Below are 22,530 nucleotides of genomic sequence, written 5' to 3'. Positions count from 1 at the left end.
GAACAGCCGAACCCAGGGAGAAACGTCATCGAGCATGTGTTGCAGATGAAAGACAGGATAGCCCAAGTCACTCCCATAGTGCGGGAACACATGGAGAGAGCACAAGGGGCCCAACAAACATATTACAATCGCCAGGCGACGACCTGAAAATTCCAGGTGGGAGATCGGGTGATGGTACTCGTACCCACAGCAGAGAGCAAGCTCCTGGCCAGATGGCAGGGGCCGTACGAGATAATAGAAGCCGTTGGAGAGGTCGATTACAAAGTCCGACAGCCCAGACGCCGGAAGCTGGAACAAATCTATCATGTGAACCTGTTGAAACCTTGGCAAGACAGAGAAGCGCATGTGGTCACTATAGGGTCACCCCCTCCCGAGAGCAACCTGCCTGGCCAAGTGGGAATATCCCCAGAATTGACCTCTGACCAACGAGCGGAGGTGATCCACATGATTGAACGCAACCAGGACGTGTTCTCAGAAAAGCCAGGCCGGACTACTGAGGTTCACCATCACATCCTCACAGAGCCGGGAGTGAAGGTGAATGTAAAGCCATACCGGATCCCGGAGGCGAAAAGAGAAGAGATCAAGTCAGAAGTCAGGAAAATGTTGAAGCTAGGGGTCATTGAAGAGTCTCATAGCCAATGGTCAAGCCCAGTGGTCCTAGTACCTAAGCCGGATGGCAGTATGAGGTTTTGCAATGACTTCCGGAAACTGAATGAGGTGTCCCAATTTGATGCGTACCCTATACCCCGGATAGATGAGCTAATTGACCGACTGGGGAAAGCACGATTTTTGTCCACCCTTGACCTGACTAAGGGTTATTGGCAAATTCCCTTGGCCAGGGCCGACAAAGAGAAGACGGCCTTTTCAACTCCAGAGGGACTGTATCAATACACTGTCCTCCCGTTCGGTTTACATGGGGCTCCTGCCACCTTCCAACGACTCATGGACAAACTGTTACGCCCACATGGCAGGTATGCGGCCGCCTATCTTGATGACGTCATTATCCATAGTCCGGATTGGGAGACGCACTTGGGGAAGGTGGAAGCAGTCCTGGACACCTTGAGGAAGGCAGGGCTGACTGCAAATCCCTCCAAATGCGCAATTGGGCTAGCAGAAGCCAAATACCTTGGATATATAGTGGGGAGAGGTGTGGTAAAGCCCCAACTCAACAAGTTAGAGGCAATACAGAATTGGCCCCGACCTGTCCGGAAGAAACAGGTCAGAGCATTCTTGGGGCTTGTGGGGTACTACAGGCGGTTCATCCCCCACTTCGCCACCAGGGCATGCCCGCTAACTGACCTAACGAAAGCCCGTGGCCCAGATATAGTGAAATGGTCTAGCGCGGCTGAGGAGGCATTCGCAGATCTGCGGACCGCGCTCTGCACTGACCCAGTGCTGGTAGCTCCAGACTGGGAGAAGGAGTTTATCTTGCAAACGGATGCCTCAGAAGTTGGGTTGGGAGCGGTGCTTTCACAACTGGTTGGAGCGGAAGAACACCCCATCCTGTTCCTCAGTAGGAAACTCCTGCCCAGGGAACGGAAATATGCCGTAGTTGAAAAGGAATGCCTGGCCGTAAAGTGGGCCATTGAAAGTCTTCGCTATTACCTACTCGGACGGAAGTTTACCCTTGTCACGGACCATGCTCCCCTGAAGTGGATGCACCAAAACAAAGATGAGGGTGACCAGGTGGTTCCTGTCGCTACAACCCTTCCACTTCAGAGTACAACATAGGTCTGGCATCAAGCATGGCAACGCGGATGGCCTTTCAAGGGTACACTGTTTTGCCGACCCAAGTAGCCCAACCCTGTAGTGTTGAGCGGGGGGGGGGGATGTGTGATAAACTCAGGACAGACAGTTGCCAGAGGGGGGGGGGGAGGAGTCAGTCCCAGAGGGTTAAAAGGCCCTCCTCCTTATCAACTGAGAGGCAACTACAGGTCAAGCAGGTTCAGCTGAGGTAGCAAATTAGAATCAGCTGAGAGGAGCTACCTGAGGGTAATTAGGATCAGCTGGTTACAACTTGGAGCTGCCTGAGACCTTTTTAAACCCCTTCCTGGGAGGAAGGAAGGGGGGGCGAAAGCAGAGAGAGAAGGAGCCTGGCTACCAGGAGTACTGAAGCAGCAAGCCTTCCCAGGCAGAGTGGCAGGACGCTCTCCTACAAGGCAGGGTAAAAATACTTTAATTAAGACTGGTGAGAAGACAGGGGACAGACTTCCCCTGAGTCCTAAGGGGGACTGCATTACCCTAGCCGGTCTCACCAGAGCTAAAAACAGCAGAGGCTGGGGAGACTGAGACGGGACTTTGCCACACTATGTAACAAAAAAACCTACATTTGTAAGTTGCACTTTCATGATAAAGATATTGCACTACAGTACTTGTATGAGGTGAATTGAAAATAAAAGAAATGGTATTTTATCTTTTTACAGTGCAAATATTTGTAATGAAACATAATATAAAGTGAGCACTGTTCACTTTGTATTCTGTGTTGTAACTGAAATAGGTATATTTGAAAACATAGAAAAACATCCAAAATATTTACTAAATTTCAGTTGGTATTCTATTGTTTAACACTGCGATTATTTTTTCTGAGTTAATTGCGTGAGTTAACTGCAATTAAATTGACAGCCCTAGTTGTAACAAAGTAAAAAGTTATTAGCAATTACTTTCTCTAATTCCAGGCCCAATTCTATTTCCACTAATAACAACGGGAGTGTTTTTGTCAAAACACCAGCACATTAAAGGCTCTTCTTGGCACGGCTGCCTCAGGGCACCTCTACACTGCAAGCAGTGTGACCGTAGCATGGGTAGGTATACCTGCAGGTAACAGCTGTAATGATGACTTGGTAACTTGGGCACCAGGAAGAGGCAGCAACACACGTACAAGCCTGACAAGAAGCCTGGGTACACAGTCAGCAATGTAGACGTACCTTACGCTCCACTGCACACTGAGCCAGCACGAGCAGGGGAGCTGATGCATAAGCAAAGATGTTGGGACCTTGCTTCTCCCTGCCCCCACATCTCCACTTTCTTCTCCGCCTCCCCCCACAGAGCTCCTCCAATACCAGAAAACACCAATATAGGGAGCCAAGAGGACTGGGGAAATGGCCATATGTGAGGGGATGTGCATGGGCTGGATGCAGAAGAAGAGTGCTGCTAGAGACCAGCATTGTGCAGAGAGAGGATGCAGGGAGCCCCTTGTGTCCCAATGATGCACTTTAACGACATCCGGGTGTTCCTGCCTCAGTATGCAGCAGGGCCAAGGATGCAGTGTTATGGGGAGCCTTTCAAGCACTGATGCCCAAATGCAATCACAGAATCTTTCAGAGCAATGACAGGATGAAAAAGGTCTGACTCCAAGCACTAAATTTCTTAAAGGACTTGTTTTTAAATTAGTTTTAACACAAACTATTAAATGAGTTAAGTGTACTTGTAAATGGTCAAAAAATGCTGTACTCAATGAACGTTGAATGACTGGGTAAGAATATTCTGTAGTTTTCATAACAAAGAGGTCAAATCTCTGGTGGAAAAACAAAAATCAGCCTTAAATAAGGAGTCACAACTATGTTTAAGGCTGATATTCCTCTTTGTTATGAGAAATAGGGCATATCTTGCCCAAGCATCTCCATAGAAATATATAGCTACCCCTCCATCCTATTTATTTTAAAATTAAGAACTATCTTAATTTACCAACACTAAAGAAAGTAATATTAAGAAAATTGTGAAAATAAAGCCATTTTATAAACTACCAAACAAGTGCATATTTCTTCACAACACAGCTTTAACTCTAACCCCAAATAAACAAGCATCAGAGGGGTAGCCATGCATCTGGAGAAGTAGGTTTTTTACCCACGAAAGCTTATGCCCAAATAAATCTGTCAGTCTTTAAGGTGCCACCGGACTCCCCAAATAAACACTATTATTTCATCAATAATCTGAAAAATAAAAGATACCAGCATAATTTTATGCTAAATTGATGTGATACTTTTTCTATTGAACTGATACATAAATCTAATAAATAAAACATTCTTAATAGAATTTCATCAAAAAATTCTCCTGCCAAGCAACAGTCATCTTTAAAGCTAGTGAATGTTAAGAGGAATTAAAAGTCAGTTCAGGTACTACATGTGCCCATGTCTCCCTATCAATTCCCATGGTTCTATAATCACTTCCCTATTTTTAAAAATTATTTTTCTGTCCCATTACTGTGTGAAAGATTCACAAGCAAAAGGGAATCCAATTGATTATACAGGGGGAAAAGCAAAAGTGACTTTACACACAGTACTATCAAATGCATTCTGTAAACATACTGCTAATCTCATGGTACATATACACTGCAGCTGGGAGCACATCTGAGCATAAAACCACCCAGACCCCTGGGTATGTACTCAGATGACTAGCCCAAGCCACTAGCTGCACTACATTGCTCTTTTTAGCATGCTAGCTCAGAGCAGAGCACATCTGTCCAGCCACGATAGGACGCAGTATAGACATATCCTCTATTACAGTAATCTCAGGTACCATATTTAACAGTACATTTAAAAACTATTCAAAGAATAATTATTTTTAAATTGACTGTGTCTCATTAGCTGATATTCCCCACTTAACGGTATTCCTTAAAAAACATTTAGATATCAAGATAACAAATATATTTTAAAAAGTCTCTGGCTCACAGTTAAGTTTATTGTGTTATGATAAGGCTTTTTTAGAAAAGCTTATTAAGAATGTGTTCATTCTGCAAAAGAGCACCATTTATGAAATCTAACTCTTCATTTCTTTATATTAAGTTCATAGATTTTGACATGACGTGACAGACGAATAAAGCCTCGAATCCTCAATTCAGCAAGCTCAGCAGGCAGTGTACCTGGTAACCAGGAGGTTCTTCTCTCTCAAGAAGAGCGCCTGCGTGACAGCATCCTTGTGCCCCCTCAGCCGGTACAACCCACTTTCGTTGATGACATCCCACACAATGACGTCTGTGTCCTGAAAGGAAAGGTGCATCACAAAGGATGGACATCAGCAGAATCTTCTGCCATCAGGCCCAATACACTACCTTAGGCAAGCAGACTGTTTTCCCCTAAATTTGAGTTTTAGTACATAGTGAAGGGCTAATAAAGCCAGGAGTTATTCTCCCCACACACACACATGCAGCTCTACAAGTGCACCTTAGTAACGGCCTGAAGCACCCGCTGCTGTTTCAGACCTAGCAAAATCCCTGTCTTCAATAGTTCTGCCCAGGTACTTCAGTCCCTGTCTGCAGCCCCCTGCTATTCTAGTCCTGGGCTCCACACACAGCTCTGCCAATGTCCCTCAGTCCTGCCCTGCAGCCCCCCTGCTATTCCAGTCCTTGGCTCTCAATGAACAGATCTGCTGATGTACTTCATGCCCGACCTGTAGCACCCCCACCATTCCAGCCCTATACTCCCCCATGCACAGGTCCGCTAATGCACTTTAGTCCTGATCTACAGCACCTCTTCCTATTGCAGTCTTCAGCCTTTCCATAAAGATCTGTGATGCAACTCAGCTGTGAATCTGACCCAGATCCTCTCACTAACACTCCTCCAGCTATTCCAGTGCACCATCCACTCCTTCCCAGCCAGGCCACTTGACTTGTAGACATAACCACAGTTATCTCCACAGAGCAGCTAGTCCTCCCTGATTATGAAAGAACTGACCTCCAGACTTGGCTTCTCCTACCAGCTCTCACCTTTGAGCCAGACACCAGTCTGCCTCCCAGCTGATCATACTGCAGAGTCGTAACTGCAGCCTTATGTCCATTGAAAGTGACATTTCCTTCACCACTCAGGAGGCTGAAGACACGGATCGATCCATCCTCATATCCAACAGCCAAGTGCAACCCATCTGGGGATGGGCAGAGAGAAGTGACCTCCTGCTTGAGACCCTGAAGGATGAGAACCTGTAATTTTCAGAAGACAAGGTGTTTGTGACATGTCAGAGCTAGACACACCCATAGAAAACAGAAGGAAGAGAATACTTTGTTTGTCTATCAAGCCTTCCGAGTTTAGAAACTCATTCTTCACAATCCGCTACTGAAATGAAGGAATACCATTATCCCAGATTTAAAAAGGGGAAAACTGAGGCATGGGGGGGAACATGACATCACCAGGCCAAACAGCAAATCAGGGTGCAATGAGGACTAGAACCCAGAAGTCTAACAGCTAGAAAGTGATTCCTCTTGCTTGCTAGTAAAAGAGGCACCCCAAATTTCTTCACAGGACAATTCCTTTCCATTTTAGCTCCTCTGAGGCATACAACAGAATTTTTTTTTCCACGGGGTGTACATGAGTTCAGAATTCCAAAAGACCCCTAAAGCACTGTGTTAGTGTAGCTCTGGGTCTAATATGTCATTCATGTCCTTTTGTACTGCTCTGCATTGTCAACAGTGGAACTTCAAATCTCATACTCAACTCTAGGAGTAACAAGGAAGAATGGCTCAGTGAGACTGACACTCATATACCTTTCCACCCAAATAAATTATTTAAGATCAAAGGAAAGAATCAGGATCAGTTAAGTTTTGCGTAGGAAAAGTCCCCAAACAGGGTACATGTATCATGTACTTGTGTCAGAAGCAACCAAACTTAGGCTATGTCTACACCACTGCACTAAATCAGCCTACGTTACGCAACTCGACGTACCTTAGGTTGAGTTACCGCTGGGTCTACACCCCGGGGCAGTTGATGGGAGAAAGTCTCCTGTCGACTTACCTTACTCTTCTCATCAGGGGTAGAGTACAGGGATCGACAGGAGAGCGATCTGCTGTTGATTTGGCGGGTCTTCACTAGACCCACTAAATCGACCGCTGGTGGATTGATCTCAGAGTGTTGATCCCAGTTGTAGTGTAGACATAGTAATAATCTAAAGGTTATGTTAGCAGGTAGCTTGCATAAAAGCTAGGAGACTGCAGATGCACTCATCTTATTTGAAATGCAGCCCATGGTCGCTATAAGTTCCAGACTCAGTCTTGATCTGAGTTGCCTAGCTACACTGCACACTGGAAACCTCAAATTTCCTCTCCACTGTAGTCTATGTCTGGCACTTCTTATGACCCCACCATCATAGTATCTCAATGCCAGTGAGTGTGCCCCCCAGCCAAGACAACAGAACTCTAAAGGAACTGATGAGCACTGGCTGCACTTTGGGCATTCTGGCATATTAAACGCCACCATTTCTAAGCTTATTTGCTCTCTTTGCATGGGGAGCTCCCAACAAAGATAACTCATGCAGCTACACTTTTCTAGTCTCACTGCAGTACAACACAGTAGCGTCACCCCACTCTGGTTCACAGTGGGGGAAAACAGCTCATCACCTTCTCGCCTTTCCGAGTGTCCCAGATGAAGACATGCTCACAAGCTGGCACTGCCACATAGCGGCCCTTTTCGCCCCGCAGGGTCACATAGACGATGTTGCCTTTCTGGCTAGCAATCACTCCAAACAATGCACTAGCCGTGTAGCGCAGATATTGCTTGGTGAGACCCATGGTGCAATTTCCAGACCCAGGTGGGAGCTGACCTGGACATAAAGAGAAGACAGGAATCACTGAGAAAAATTTCATGTGTAAAGAGAAATTAGGGCCAGAAAAGACCTGCTGTATGATATTGACTCCACTTTTCCTCTACAGAACTTTCTCTAGTATTATTTAAACTGGTGACGGGGGTCTCAACACTTCCCTTGGGAGACTACCCCATAGTGTGCTAGGCTGCACCAAGTTTTTTCCATTATTCAGTCTACATTTTGTTTTTAATCTTTCCATATACGCCTAACCTAGAACCGAACGCAATATTCGAGGTGAGGCCTCACCCGAGCTCTCTGCTCCCTGATGCCTCTACACACACACAGCTCCACGCTACCTTCGGCTTTTCCCCTCCGCCTTATCGCACTGCACGGGCACATGTGCTGTGCTGTGTGTCCCCCTCCCCCCGCGCTACTGCCCCGATTTCTCCTGCCCGGCAGCGCCGGGCTCGGGATTATTTTTTCCTCCCCGAGGATTCAACAGCGGCCGCTCTGCCCCGCCGCGGTGCCCAGGCCGCGCCCCCAGGAGGAGCCGCCGGGGCGCTGCTATGCGGGGTGGCGGCAGGGCCCGGCGCCGGGGCAGCGATGAGCAGCGGGGCCCGACAGCGCCGGCCGGGCAGGGGCCGCCGATCCCGCTGGGCAGGAGGAGGGGGAGGGGGCGGCGCTGCCGTGCCGCGCGCGCTGTAACACCCAACCCCCGCACCGGCCCCGCGCTCACCGCCCCCACGTGGCTCCGCGGGTCACTCGCGCGCAGACACCCTCTCTCGTTCCGCACAAGAGAAAGTGGGCGGGCTGGGGAAGCCGTCCAGAGTCCCGGCGGAAGTGACGTAAGATCTGACATCATCCCGGCTGTTCGGTGCGGGATTGGTCGGTTTTGATCCGGAAGTGGAAGGGAGGGTGGGTCAGGCTCAGTGCCCGCTTCCTGGGTGATGCTGCTGAGTCGACTCCTACCACCGGGACCCTCTCGCCAGATGGGGGGAGCGGGGCCGGCCCGTGAGTGAGGGGCGGACCGCGGCGAGGGCGGGCGCAAGCGGTTGGGCCCGGGGTGGCGCTGGGGGCTGTTGCTAAGGGGGCGCTCCTCGGGCGGGCGTTGCTAGGCAGAGTGGGGTCGCTGTGTGTGTTCTGTGCTGAGGGGCCCCGCCCCCTCCCCCTGCTGCTGGCGCGCGGCCTGTAACCGCCCCTCCGTGTCCGTTGGGTTGCGGGGCGCGTGTCCCGGCCGGCGCGGTGGGGGGGGGGTCTAGCTTCGAGCGTTTGTGTAGGAACTTGCCCAGGTCCTGCGCCCGGTGAGCGCCCCCCCCCCGGGGGGTGGGGGGGGATCCTTGCCGGGGACTGGGCCTGGGGCACGGCCCGTGTTCTCCAGTCCTGGGTCGCTGTTGTCGCTGTTCCGTTGTGTCCGGGAGAGGGGAAGGTGCGTGTTGTTGTGTTACATGCCGCCCAGAGGCGCAGGTGTGATGCTGCACGGACAGAAACTCATAGATGGGCTCTCAGGCCGGGAGACCTCGTCAGTCACTGACTTCACTTGCTTCTCCTGGGAGACTCTCCTAAGAGAGAAATGACCGTGGCTAATGTTTCCCATTATTCAGTCTAACTCTTTTGCTTTTGTTTTAACCAAAATATTCCTGTTTATACCTCACCGGTCACCTTGCTTTGTACCGGTCACACGGTTAGACTGTTATCGTACCCGCCACCCCAATATTTATTGTTTTGCCAAACTATATATTTTCAACTCTCAATCTTTCCTTTCAAATATGCCTCTCTTCCCAGTAAGTGTTTCTGTTGCTTTTTTTTCTGCATCCCTTCTGGTTTTTACTAATCTTTCTGCTCGTGTGGCATGTACCACATGCTTCATTGACACAAGTATACTTGTGCAAAAAGAACAAACTTTGGATCTCAGTCAGAAATGGATACAAGTATCTAAGGGCTTCAGTGTATTTGAGGTTTCATCCCAAGTGTCTGTCTTAATTCAATGGCAGACTGCCACATGGTATAGTACTACTTATTTTCTCACAGGTTCTGAACAGTTTTTCCTCACTGATTCCTGTTTCAGTCTCTCAGTTTCAACATGCCAGTAGCTGCTGTGGTGCTAGTTGCTCTGGTGTTTTGGTTTGGGTTTGCTTTAGGGTTTTTATTTTAGTGCGCATGCTGCTGTTTGTCTGTTAGAGAAGACAAGGTCAAAGAAGTGCACCGTGTACTTGGAGCTGAAGAAGGTGATGTTTTGGGATGAGCCTTAGTTCCTGTGTTAGCTCATTCCACAGTCTGGAGCTAGATACTGTGTTCTACGCAGTCGGCTTTACCCTTATTGTGTAGAGCTCATTGTGTCTGAGGAGCAGAATTAGGAAATGTGGCCTTCATCCCATAGCTTTAGGTATGCTCGGCTCAGGCCTTTAAATACTTACTCCTGAGCGCATCCTCCACCAAAAATTAAAAATTCTGCTTACTATATTTTAAAATTCTGCAAATTTTATTTGTCAAATGTGGAGGCTCCAGCATGGAATTGGGGAGCACAGGTCACTGGCTGCACAGAGATGGGAGATCACTGTGCAGCTCCCCTCCCACCTGGGATGCAGATTCAGTGGTGAAGCTGCAGCCAACCCTGACACAGCACAAGGACCAGACCTGCGCCAGAAACACCCCAGGGCCTTGCCTGTACATGCCAGGTGCACCAGGTCTGGGCAGGCAGGCTCAGTAAGGCAGGATCCAAGTGTGGAGGGGCTTGGTGTGGGGGGCTCCGGGTATGGGTTGAGAGGGTTCTGTTTGGGGCATTGGGGGTGTGGGCAGCTCCACAGGGGATCTGGGGGCAGGGGGGATCTTGATGCACAGGGGCTTGCTGTGGGGTTCTGGGTGTAACAATAGTGGCACTTCGCAGGGAGGTCCAGGTGAAGATGGTTGGGGCTCAGTGGGGGGGTTCTGGGGTGTGTGGGCGATAGAGCTTGGCAGGGGGGTTCTGGGCGTGGGAAGTCAGTGAGGGGGTCCAGATGCTCAGTGGGGTGGGGATCCAGGTGCAGCTGGCTGGGGCTCAGTGGGGGGAGATCCAGGAGTGGGTGGTTTGTTGGAGTAGTCCAGGAGTAGTGGTAGTGGGGCTCATCGGGGGGGGGGGGTGCGGCTCAGCAGGAGGGTTTAGTATGAGGGGGTCTGGATGCACAGGGGTTGGGCCGATGGGAGAGCAGCTCCCTGTACAGTGATCCCTTCCTCTGCAGCTGAGGAGTGATGGGTGCAGGAAGCGGGGTGGGGAGGAGTTTGCAGAGCTTCCTGCAGCCGGGGGGAGAAATGTTGGGGTGGGTCTGACATGGCCCAGGATGCCATGCAGGGCAAGAGGAAGTCCCATCCTCCCCAGCCCAGCCAGGACTAGCGTCTGAGTCCAGTGTAGGGTAGGAGCCATCAGCTGGGTCTTCCCCGGTCCGTCCCCACCTCACAGTGATTTGCCTCTCTGCCGGCTGCCCTGGGCACCTGAAACACTGCTTGGGGTGGGTCACATGACCACTCTTGTGGCTTCCCTTTGCTTTCCCATCAGAAAGTCATTTTTCTGCAGGGAAGCAAAGAAAACTGTGAGGAACATAAATTTTGTGCATGTGCAGGTGTGCAGAATTCCTCCCTGACTAATTTACTTGAAGTTAAGGAACAAGACCTTGATCTTCGTATTCTGTTTGTGTTTGCAGTAGTGCAGGTTATTGAGGAGATGTGCTGTAGTTTTCTGTACTATTTGGAGTTTCCTGAGGAGTTGAAAAAGATGTGCATAATGGAGGCAAGATCATCATTTGCCAGGATGAGGCAAATTCGCCTACTCAATCAGAGATAATAGAAAGCATAATTTGAAAATGCTGCTGTATAAGAAATTAGTGTCAGTGATGAATCTAGGAGCACTGCTAAACTGCAAAAAAAACAGGAGTACTTGTGGCACCTTAAAGACTAACAAATTTATTTAAGCATGAGCTTTCGTGAGCTACAGCTCACTTCTTCGGATGCATAGAATGGAACACACAGACAGGGGATATTTATACATACAGAGAACATGAAAAGGTGGAAGTATGCATACCAACAGGCAGAGTCTAATCAATTGAGATGAGCTATTGTTAGCAGGAGGAAAAAAAACTTTTTGAAGTGATAATTAAGATGGCCCATAGAAGGTGTGAGGAGAACTTAACATAGGGAAATAGATTCAATTGGTGTAATGACCCAATCCAATTGAATAGATTCAATTGGTGTAATGACCCAACCATTCCCAGTCTTTGTTTAACCCACAGTTAATAGTATCTAGTTTGCATAAATACCACCCTATACCGGAAACCCACTGACCGCTATACTTACTTACATGCCTCCAGCTTCCATCCCGGACAAACCACACGATCCATTGTCTACAGCCAAGCTCTAAGATACAACCGTATTTGCTCCAATCCCTCAGACAGAGATAAACACCTACAAGATCTCTATCAAGCATTCTTAAACCTACAGTACCCACCTGCTGAAGTGAAAAAACAGATTGACAAAGCCAGAAGAGTACCCAGAAGCCACCTACTACAGGACAGGCCTAAAAAAGAAAATAACAGAACACCACTAGCCATCACCTACAGCCCCCAACTAAAACCTCTCCAGCGCATCATCAAAGATTTACAACCTATCCTTAGAGATGATCCCTCACTCTCACAGATCTTGGGAGACAAGCCAGTCCTCGCTTATAGACAGCCTCCCAACCTGAAGCAAATACTCACCACCAACCACACACCATACAACATAAACACTAACCCAGGAACCTATCCTTGCAACAAAGCCCGATGCCAGCTCTGTCCACATATCCATTCAAGTGACACCATCATAGGACCTAATCACATCAGACACGCCATCAGGGGCTCATACACCTGCACATCTACCAACGTGATATATGCCATCATGTGCCAGCAATGCCCCTCTGCCATGTACATTGGCCAAACCGGACAGTCTCTATGCAAAAGAATAAATGGACACAAATCTGACATCAGGAATCATAACACTCAAAAACCAGTGGGAGAACACTTCAACCTCTCTAACCACTCAGTGACAGACCTGAAGGTGGCAATTTTGCAACAAAAAAACTTCAAAAACAGACTCCAAAGAGAAACTGCTGAACTTGAATTAATATGCAAACTAGATACTATTAACTGTGGGTTAAACAAAGACTGGGAATGGTTGGGTCATTACACCAATTGAATCTATTTCCCTATGTTAAGTTCTCCTCACACCTTCTATGGGCCATCTTAATTATCACTTCAAAAAGTTTTTTTTCCTCCTGCTAACGATAGCTCATCTCAATTGATTAGACTCTGCCTGTTGGTATGCATACTTCCACCTTTTCATGTTCTCTGTATGTATAAATATCCCCTGTCTGTGTGTTCCATTCTATGCATCCAAAGAAGTGAGCTGTAGCTCACGAAAGCTCATGCTTAAATAAATTTGTTAGTCTTTAAGGTGCCACAAGTACTCCTGTTTTTTTTGCGGATACAGACTAACACGGCTGCTACTCTGAAACCTGCTAAACTGCAAGTCGCTCTATCAATGTTTTTGGCTTTACAGAATGTCCAGGCTGATTCAGAGCAGGACTGGGAAAATGCATCTTCTTTTTTACTCCATGGGAAATAAGAGATTTTCAAAGTTGTTGCCAGTTAAATTAACCCAAAATTTTAAAAATTAACTGAACAGTAGCTTAAGTGCTAAACTTCCCAAGCCTTTGGAGGGGGCATGGGAGAAATAGACCTCAATTTGTATTAGTGACAAATACACTAGGCACTATTGATTTTTGCAAAATAGAGAGCAAGCAAATTTGACTGTTTTGTTTTTAAAGTATTTAAATGTTACTAAAGCACTAAGGGCCTGATCCTAAGAGGAGCTAAGCACCCTTAACTCTAAATGACTTCAAGAGCACTTTATTTGCAGTGGAGGATGCAGGATTGGATGTTTAAGTGTTAAAGTAGTCAGAAAAGAAAAATCTATCCTGTTATGTATACATATGTGTGTATTTTTGTACCTTTTTTACTTAAAACACTGAATCACTTTTCTTCAAATTTGATTTTTCTTTCTTAGGCTGAACTACAAATCTGCAAAATGTGGAATTTATAGATTCAGCATTTTATAAGATTCAAGTTCACAAACCGATTGGAACATTTTATAGTGAGGAAAATGAGGTGTTTTTTTTTTCCACCATTGGTTAATTCAAAAACAGAATAATTATCTTAGCTCAGACTTTCCAAAACAATTCACCTTTGTACTGAGACCAAGCACAAACATTTAAAGATCAAAAAATGAAACCATACAGAGGATAGGTTGGGAACGAAATAGCCTGTGAATCTTAACTACATTGCTACCTGCAAATGCTTTAATTGTTCTTCAGCTTTCCTTTATGAAAAGTCTAACTCTTCCAGAATTATTCTCAGTGAAAATCCAGGTCTATGATCCTATTTTTTCTCCTCTGAAGCACCAGAAAGACTCCAGTGAGTATTGGAGTGCTGAAGAGGTAGTGGAAAGAGGAGTTGCTGTTTCCATTCCATGGATCCCTTGGGTGCTCCTTCCCAATTTGTGGATATTGATTCTCTGCCAGCCTGGAATGACTACTGTGAGGCAGACCAACTGGACTCCCACAAAACTCAAGTTGAAAAACCCGAGCTTGATGTTAGATCACCTTTCCCGTACAGGCAAGACATCAATGCAAAAATAATATTGTGGTAAGTTCAAACTCGCTCTGACTTCTTAGATGCCACAGTAATGAATGCAGTGATGACAAAGTGCCTGACAAAATGGTAATCACCACAAAATAAAGCTCTTCACATGGTGTGGATTTTTTCTCCTTTTTGCCTCACTTTCTTCTCTGCATTCCTATCGTAGAATAATGGGGTATCTTCTCCTGTACTGTCTTCAGTGTGTCGGTTTTTTTCTTCTTCTCTATCTCTCTGCCTCCATATGCTTTCTTTATGTTGTATTCTGTCTCCATATTCTTCTTCCAAAATTTATCTATCTCAACAGTGTCTCTGTGCTAACTTACCCCATCTATGTCATCTCCTCTCCCTCGCCCACCCACTCACACTTATCGACACCTAATTTCCAGAGGACTACACCTATCAGCAGAAGACGAGTATGAAAAGTGGGGGAACCCTCAGGACCAGGAGTAAAGTGAAGAGCCACCCCCGTTTCCCCAGCTGCTAAGAAGCGGGGTTGGGATTTCTTGGCTTTGCTTGGGTCTCTCGTTCACGTGAACCTCCAGATCGTAGGTGTCTGGTAAATTTGAAGATCAGCCCTTTCTCCAACCCCTTCTGGTTGCTGCACAGAAGAAGGATCATTCTCTCTGGCTTTATCCCTGCCTGTTCACCCCAGATCCTCCTAGTTGTTGCAGACATGGGTGGGTAGGGACACTGCTGCTCTATCCTTTTCCTTCTAAGCCTCAGTTTCTTCCTTCAGTTCCTGTCTCTGATCCTACTTACAGCTTTCCAGCTTTCCCTTGAAGCATCAGAGTGCAAGTGACCAGATTCTTGTCAGTTTCACAGTTGCCCAGAGGTGTTTTTAAGGGTAGCAATGAAAACTCATCAGACTCTGGTCATCTTTCACTCTGCTGTAGCTTTTCAGTGTTCTGAGCAGCAGCAGATAGATGCACTTAAGCTGACGGGGGTGAAGACTAAGAGACAGCACTGTATTAGTAATAGCCTGTTCATGATTAGAAGGCTTTCTTTAAAATCAGAGCTCTGCAGTTTCAAAAGATGCTCCTCTGCTCTGAGGAGCCAAGGCTGGCCCACTGGATCAGATGCAGCATTTGACAGGCTCCAGAAACAGGGGTAATATCCTACTGACATCAGGGAAACTAGAGACAGACCCACTGGGCCTCATTCCCCCTTGCCCACCTCAAACATAATTGTTCCCTCCATATTGCCATTTGCCATAAGGAAAGTCAGGGATGATTCATTGCTCCCTTATCATACCACCCATAAGACCCTCATTGCTATATTAAAAATCCAGGAAATTCCATAAGCAAAATATTAAGTAAAATTAGGTGCGTGTAATATATCCTCTCTGTATCCTCAAAAGCAAGAAAATCCCAAGTTATGGGACACTCTAAACTTTACCCTAATGCCTACACTGCACATTTCCAGTGACAGACTCCACATCATTGCAAGGAACTTATTTCTACTTTCACATGATGATCAAACATGCTACACACAACACATTAATTTCTCTCGCAGTTTAACATGGAACTTCTTTACAGTTCGCTGCTTAAGTGAATAGTGTGGTGTTTATTGGGGAAGCATGAATTTGCAATTAAGGTTGTACCGTGAGGGAGAATTATAAGTTGCATGTAGTCTGTTTCCATACTAGTTGGAGGTAGAGTGAGGTTCATTGTGAAGATTCTGAGTCTGTGGATATGTGGTGCGTGGGTATTAGGGTATGGTTAAGAAATTACCTGGAAACTTGACTTTTCATTGTTTTTTAAGATTTCATTGAGGATCCCATGTTTTACCAGGCTTAATTTCTTCTAAACTATGCTTCTGTTGATGGAATATATCTCACAGGGTGAGAGAGAGGAGTACAGTGTATCATGAAGCAAGGCAATAATAACCCCTTAGCAGTCAAGAAGAACTTCTGTGGTGCCAAACTCATGTATCTAACCTGCACTCAATGGCTTTGTTTCCTCAGGAAAGGAAATGTAGCATTACTGAACTGCACAGCCATAGTAAACACCAGCAATGAATCTCTCACAGATAAGAATCCGATATCTGAGAGCATCTTCATGCATGCTGGTCCCGACCTGAGGGATGAACTCCAGAAACTCAAAGGTAAGGAGAATCCTGCTCTATAGCGATGCAGCTGCCACCATGTAACACATAGCAGAAGTATCTGGGTTTGAAATGCAAGGAAGGTGCAGAAAAGACACATACCTTTATTTCCTTTACCTGGTTTTAATGTGAAAGTCTGGCCAAAACTTCCTCCTATAGTAGACAGTTCCCCCATTTGTAATTCAGAATACAGATCCCTAGAAGCTTCTGGCAGCCGTTTAAATTGCTGAGCTCTTATTTTCAGACTATGACACAATTGTCCCCTTTGTTATCTGAAGCTGTTTGAAGTTATCTAAAAGAGCAGTTATAAAAGTTCTTGCTGCAGAGACTGAACTTGTATGAATACTAATTTTTCCTGTACTGCCCCTTTTTAAGGAGATGCTCGAGGAGTCTTGTAGTTCACCCCAACAAAAAATCAAACTCAACAAGAATTCATGTTGAGTAGGTTCTGTACATGCTGCTAGCCTGCAGCCATGCAACCTAATCTTTTAGGTACCAATGTCTAGTAACAGATAAATGGTTGCTGCCCTGCATGATAAAATAGAGCCTCAGAGTGACCTCTTAATCAATTCTTTCATTTTTCCCTGTGCTAAATCAAAAATAGTTCCACAAGCCAGTTTAATAATATTGAAAGAAGAATCCTATTGGAAGGCTGGCAATTTTGCTTTTCTAGAGAGAAATACTCTTTGAATTATGGACTTTTCTTTATCTGGATACTTCTGTATCACTTATCTAGTATTTTAGCACCTTGCGCATGCTAACCAAGTTATCTTCATACGGCCCTCCCATTTTGCAGGTGAGTAACTGAGACAGAGTTTAAGCAACTTCCCTATAGTTATGGCACAGCTGAGAATTGAATACAGATCTCCTGAACCCAGTACAGTGCCTTAACTACAAGATCATGTTGGTCCTTCTGTAGGCAGTGAGTCCAGGCCTTTCCCCTGCAGTAGAGAAGTGGTGGTTATGTCAGTTTTCCAAGACACACAAGAAGAGGCATAATATTCCTAATCCAGACTATACCAGCCATTTAAATTAAGGTGGGATTAGTTTCTTCTGTTTATATAGTTACCTCATTTTCCTGATTTAACTTCTTTCCTTTGAGTAACTCAGAATCAAAGGGAAGGGAAGGTAAATCTGCAAATGACAGAGGGAGGATTCTTTGCACAATAAGGAATGTCCTTTGTAGTCAGGCATAGTTGAAGTCTGGTAGATATTGGAGGATGACCTAGATCCCTGGAACCGCAAATTTGAATCCCAGCAGGTTTGATGTACCTCTTCATCCCTTGAAGGTAAATGTAAGATACTTGCTTCTTCCTCTGGAGTAGGATGGAGAGAGGTCTCTCTGCTCTGCTGGGCACTCTTTGTAAGAATTGGGGTTAGCCTCTGTCCTCTCTGCAATTTCTTCTTCCCATACTGGTTGGTGCGCTGTCTGCCATCCTCAACCCCTGAAGTAGCAATATTTAATTGGAATCCATAGTCTCCCAATATATCTGTAACACATCCTTCAGACCAGTTGTGCTAGATTGCTGATGGTTTCCAGGAGAGTACTGAAGGATCGATGAAAAGAAACTGACACCACTGTTAGACTTAAGAGAAAATGCTGCTGGGGTATTGAGAGGAGAGGAAGGCTGTACCACAAATAGTGGCATTTCCACTTTAGTGACTCGAACACAAGAGAAGTAGGAGATACCGACTGAGTTCACTTAATAAGTTAAACATGTAATCCCTTTGTCACCTGTACCCTTGAAATCGCGTTGCACTTTCTTCCTTTTTTAGTCTCACGCTGTTTTATGTAGCAAAAGGTCTTGGAGAGAAGGTGATAGAGTGATGCTGTGGTCCCAAGTCCAGAATGAGAGTGTAGCAATGATGACTTTCAGTTTTCCTTATACCTTTCAAGGTAACTGCACCTGTATTTCCCCCTCTGTTGTCCCTCGAGGGCACCCACTTATAGGTTTCTGGCTCACAGCTGTCACCTCTCACTCCCTTCTGACTGGAGTTTTTAAGGCTATGTAGCTTCCTGATCTACACTGATATTCCCAGCAAGCCAGACTGCTTAACTAGTGCTCTGCTTTCTCTGTGAAGGCTATGACCAATATATGGCCAACAGTTATAAGTTACTACACAGCTCCTTCTAAGCAAGCACTTTTATTCTTAAGGTAAAAGCATTATAGAGAGAGCCAATAAAAACCTACACACATGCCACAAAGCTTACTAGAGGTTACCCCAACTCCAACATAGGGCTGGTAGCTCTAAGTCCTTCAGCCCCCAGAATGAGGTTTTCCCAGTTCTTGCAAGTTCATGTCAGCCTTTAGATCAGGAGCCAGATCAAAGGCTCTGAGTCAGTTTAAGCTCAGGGCTATTTATCCAAAATTCCTTTCTTTTTCTGGTGGTCTCTGGAGAATCCGGTTTGAACCAGGATATATGAACCTCAGAAGGCGGTACCTTTCTGGAGGTGTTATAACCTGAGTGATTTGCCTTCATCGTCCCCTACTGGTTTCACTTCCTGGAGGAGCTGTGGTAACGCTTTCCCCCATAGAGTGCATGTAGTCCCTGGCCCACAATGATATATAAACCATTCATTCATTTAAATACAGTATGATCGCCCAAAGATATTGCAGGAAGTTTCACTATCTATCACATGCTCTTCCCACCCATTTGTATCCACTTTCTCTAAGCCCTGAGAAAGAGTCACGCTTAAAGCATGTGATATGCTACTCTTGCTCAAGCCTGGAGGTGCCAAGTGCTTTCTTTATGGCTCAGCTGACCTCTATGTCCCTGGGAACAGTCTGTTCAGCTTCCTCTAACCCAGAAATACTTCAGGGAGGGGCTCAGATTTCTGGATGAATTGGTGTCAGTTTATCATCTTAGTCTACTGCATCTTAGACGACACTGTCGGTGTAGTAACAGTCTTCCAAATGCTGTGAGGTCTGTTAGATGGCTTTGTTTCTCTCCAAAACATTCTTTAGATGAAAAAATCTGAGTCTTCCATCTAATGTCTAGACCAATGACTGGGTAAAATGAGATCTTGGCTCTGTTACTGATTTTGCTACCTGGTTACTGTTACCTTGGGCAACTCACTTTCCCACTGTGCTTTGCTCCTGATTTGTAAAGTAGGGGTAATACTTGTGACAGATCTGAGAAACACAGGCATGTCTTGAGACTATCGTATTTAACGTTAGTATTCTTATCTGTTTATTTGAGCCAGCCCTTGAAATCCATGAAAATCTTCAGGCTATTATTTGTTGATGGGCCCCAAAATGTTCAGACCTTTGTATCAATAAGCATTGTATGTATTTGTGTTCCTGGCTTGCTAAGTGGATTCCCTGTAGAATCTAGAATCACTAGGAGGTGATTAATCTGCAAAAACCCAAGACTGGCTATGCAGATGCCCAGCCTTTGAAATCTTACCCACAGTGGAAAGGGGGACAGCAAGTGGTTTTACCTGTTTCAGGAGGCCTGGGAACAAAAAGAGGGTTTTTTGGTAGAAAGGCTGAGTTTGAACTGACTGAAAGGGAACTTATTGAGCTACAAACTGGTGTGTTCTGATAACCAAAAGAACCAAAGCCTTGGAGAAGGGTTTGAAAGGCTTTGGAACCCATCAGGACTCCCATGAGGGCTGATGGGGTCCTTCTGGTAAGCTTAAGTAGACGTTTAGATCTTTTTATTGTTTTATGATTTCTTTGTATGTTTTTACCCTTAAATAAAGATGTTTGCTTCAAAAGAATTGTTTTGGTTACTTATAACCACTGGCATACACTGGTCATAGCCTTTGGAGAGAGCAAATTGCAGGTTCAGGAGTTTAGTCAAAACCTGCTAGGATAAACACAGGGAAGTGCAAGGGGACTGAAACCCTAAACCCCTACTCAGGCGGGAGAGAGATGTGGGTCCCTGGCCAGAGACCTGGGAGGGTCAACTTGAGACCTGAGAGTGCAGTCCTTGCGCAGACCACTGGGGTGGAGGTCAAAGGTGCAATTATCCCCAAACTATAACGTTGCTCAGTGTGCTTAATTGTCAAATTCTTCTACACCACTTTGAGATCTGTGGGTGGAATGCACTGCTGAAGTGTACACTAAGATGAGATTGCTGCTACAGATGAATATTATCACATCAGGTTATTTTTTTACTTCTCTCCCTCTTTCATTTCCCAGCCTGTGCTCCTATCAAGATTTTCTCTAGTTTTGCCCAGGAAATAAATGTTTGGGGAAGAATATCTCTTCCCTGGGCTTCTTCTGCTCACCCAGTCAAACTGCTCACATCCTGGATGGGTCTAGAACAGTGGTTCGCAAACTTCATTGCACCGTAACCCACCTTCTGACAACAAAACTTACTACACGACCCCAGGAGGGGGAACCAAAGCCCAAGCCCACCCCAGCCCGTCGCCCCAGGGGGAGGGAGAAAAGCTGAAGCCAGCCCTGGCCAATGGGACTCAGGCTTGGCTCCAGCAAGCCTAGCACCAGCCATGGTGACTGGATTAAAATGTTTGAGAACCCCTGCTCTAGAACAACGAGGGAAGAATAGAGACTTTTAGGTGGGATTCACAAAGGTACTTAAGTGCCAGGGTCCTGTTTTTAGGCTATATTGAGATCCACCAAACTCCCACTTGGCTGCCACCTAACCCTGTAGGTGCTTAAACTTCCTCAGTGCCTAAATTATTGCAGTAAAAATTCTCTAGGCACCTGTTTCTTTTTCTGGGCATGCACACTGCTGCCTCGCTCTAGGCATTTGGGTGCCTCTCTGCTGCCTAAGACGCCAAGACCAATCACGGGAAGATAGGTGCTCCTCCACCTAACACAGTGTGGGCCCTGAGCAAGTTGGCATTGTCAGAGGCCTCGTAGTTCCACACAAAACGGGCAGGAGGAGGAACTCCCTTCAGCCCAGTGGGTACGGTACTCATCCAGGGAGTGGGAGACCCTGGTTCAATTCTCCCCTTTACCTGATGAGAAGGGAATTTCAGTCAGGATCTGCTGCCTCTCAGCAGAGTGCTCTAAACTCTGGTTTATGGATATTCTGATGTGGATCTCCCTTAATCTCTCCCCTTGAAGTTGTTCCATTCTCTAACCTGCGACCTCCCTATTCTGCTACTGGTTTCCATTTAGAAACCTGCAGAAGGAGGTGTGTTGTGTTGAGAGCCAGGATTGAGAGGAGGAGCAATCGCCCTACTCAGTGTTTTCAGCACTCAACAAGGGGTGTGGGAAGTAGCGGCTGGGACTGTTGTTGAGAGGGAGCGAATGCTCCTCAGTTCTGTGGTGCAGGACACTGAAAATATTCCTCTTAGAGTTTCAAGGAACAGATTTAAAATTTTTATTAAAGCTAATGTTGTTAAAAAAATTATATAGTACACAGGTTAAGAAAAGAGTGTCTGTACATCTGGGTATTGTATTGTAGATAATCTAAGCACTAAGTTTGTTTTAAAAAGTCATAAGATACATATCTAATATAACTCTCACTCACCAATGGGAGTAAATTCTTCTCCTTAAGTGGGGCTGGAATAGTTTAAGCCAGTCTTGTGCTGGTGGATTCTGAGAGTATTTCTCACTCTTAAGGGGAGACTTGAGGAAAAAAACATCTTGTAGCTCCTGGCTAGTACATTGGCTTTTCTATCTTGCTTTAAAGATGCAAGTTTGGTCCACTGGAATAGATTTGAGCCCAGATCACTCTCTGCAAAGTACATAGTGTACTACTGGTTGTGAAATAGATGCTTATAAATGGTCCCCAGAACACTACCAGTATCTGAGGGGGAAAATGATTCCCAGAAAGCTACGTGTATGTGAGGAAACACTTCGCTGTCAGTGGGAGACAAGTTGTCCAAGAGGAAAGGAATGAAATAGAACAATAGAAAATGTAGACAGAATACCCAGAAACCTCTCTGAACAGGCATCTCTGGAGACATTCAAAACTGAGCTGATGAAAACCTTGTAGAACAAAGCACAACTATGTGCTATGCTCCAATGTGATGTTGGGGAAACATGCCGTTAGGGCTTGTCCATCTCTAATAGCTCTGACAACCACAAGTTGGCTGATTAAAAGAACCACGTCAGTCTCCTATACCAAGAAATTTAATCAAACAGCAGTCTCCTAAAAACAAAGCCTTTCAGAAGAGCTGAATTTGTGTTTGTCTGCGAAGCACGTTTCTACTGCAGCTGTCTTGCCAAGTTAATATAGCTTTTTTTGTGAGGGGGAGCGGGTTTAAGGCCTACATGCGAGCACTGCAGTCGAGGTA

At 45.9% G+C, this 22,530-nt stretch overlaps 2 protein-coding genes across 7 annotated transcripts in view; one reads left to right on the top strand and one right to left on the bottom strand.

The window, feature by feature from the left end:
- The window catches only part of WDR3 (WD repeat domain 3), a 42,597-nt gene extending 34,065 nt beyond the window's left edge, over positions 1 to 8,532 (bottom strand). For 2 of the 3 annotated variants that reach the window (XM_039529287.1, XM_039529304.1), the window contains exons 1-4: positions 8,243 to 8,532; positions 7,322 to 7,524; positions 5,702 to 5,911; positions 4,859 to 4,977 (exon numbers count right to left, since the gene is read on the bottom strand). In XM_039529287.1, coding sequence (XP_039385221.1) covers positions 4,859 to 4,977; positions 5,702 to 5,911; positions 7,322 to 7,492 — 500 coding nt within the window. In that variant the 5' untranslated portion in view covers positions 7,493 to 7,524; positions 8,243 to 8,532. Of the gene's footprint in view, positions 1 to 4,858; positions 4,978 to 5,701; positions 5,912 to 7,321; positions 7,525 to 7,812; positions 7,981 to 8,242 lie in introns of those variants that run through there. The other variant, XM_039529295.1, reaches the window with a different exon arrangement.
- The window catches only part of GDAP2 (ganglioside induced differentiation associated protein 2), a 46,962-nt gene continuing 32,766 nt past the window's right edge, over positions 8,335 to 22,530 (top strand). The window contains exons 1-3 of one of the 4 annotated variants that reach the window (XM_039529344.1): positions 8,335 to 8,351; positions 13,967 to 14,213; positions 16,171 to 16,310. In XM_039529344.1, the coding sequence (XP_039385278.1) occupies positions 14,038 to 14,213; positions 16,171 to 16,310 (316 nt within the window). In that variant the 5' untranslated portion in view covers positions 8,335 to 8,351; positions 13,967 to 14,037. Of the gene's footprint in view, positions 8,352 to 8,385; positions 8,518 to 8,918; positions 8,971 to 13,966; positions 14,214 to 16,170; positions 16,311 to 22,530 lie in introns of those variants that run through there. The other 3 variants (XM_039529316.1, XM_039529324.1, XM_039529333.1) reach the window with 3 other exon arrangements.

The sequence above is a fragment of the Mauremys reevesii genome, linkage group 1 (assembly GCF_016161935.1).
Source record: "Mauremys reevesii isolate NIE-2019 linkage group 1, ASM1616193v1, whole genome shotgun sequence".
NCBI classification, from domain to species: Eukaryota; Metazoa; Chordata; order Testudines; family Geoemydidae; genus Mauremys; species Mauremys reevesii.
Note: the sequence above shows the minus strand (reverse complement) of the source record. Positions and strands in the feature narration are given on the sequence as shown.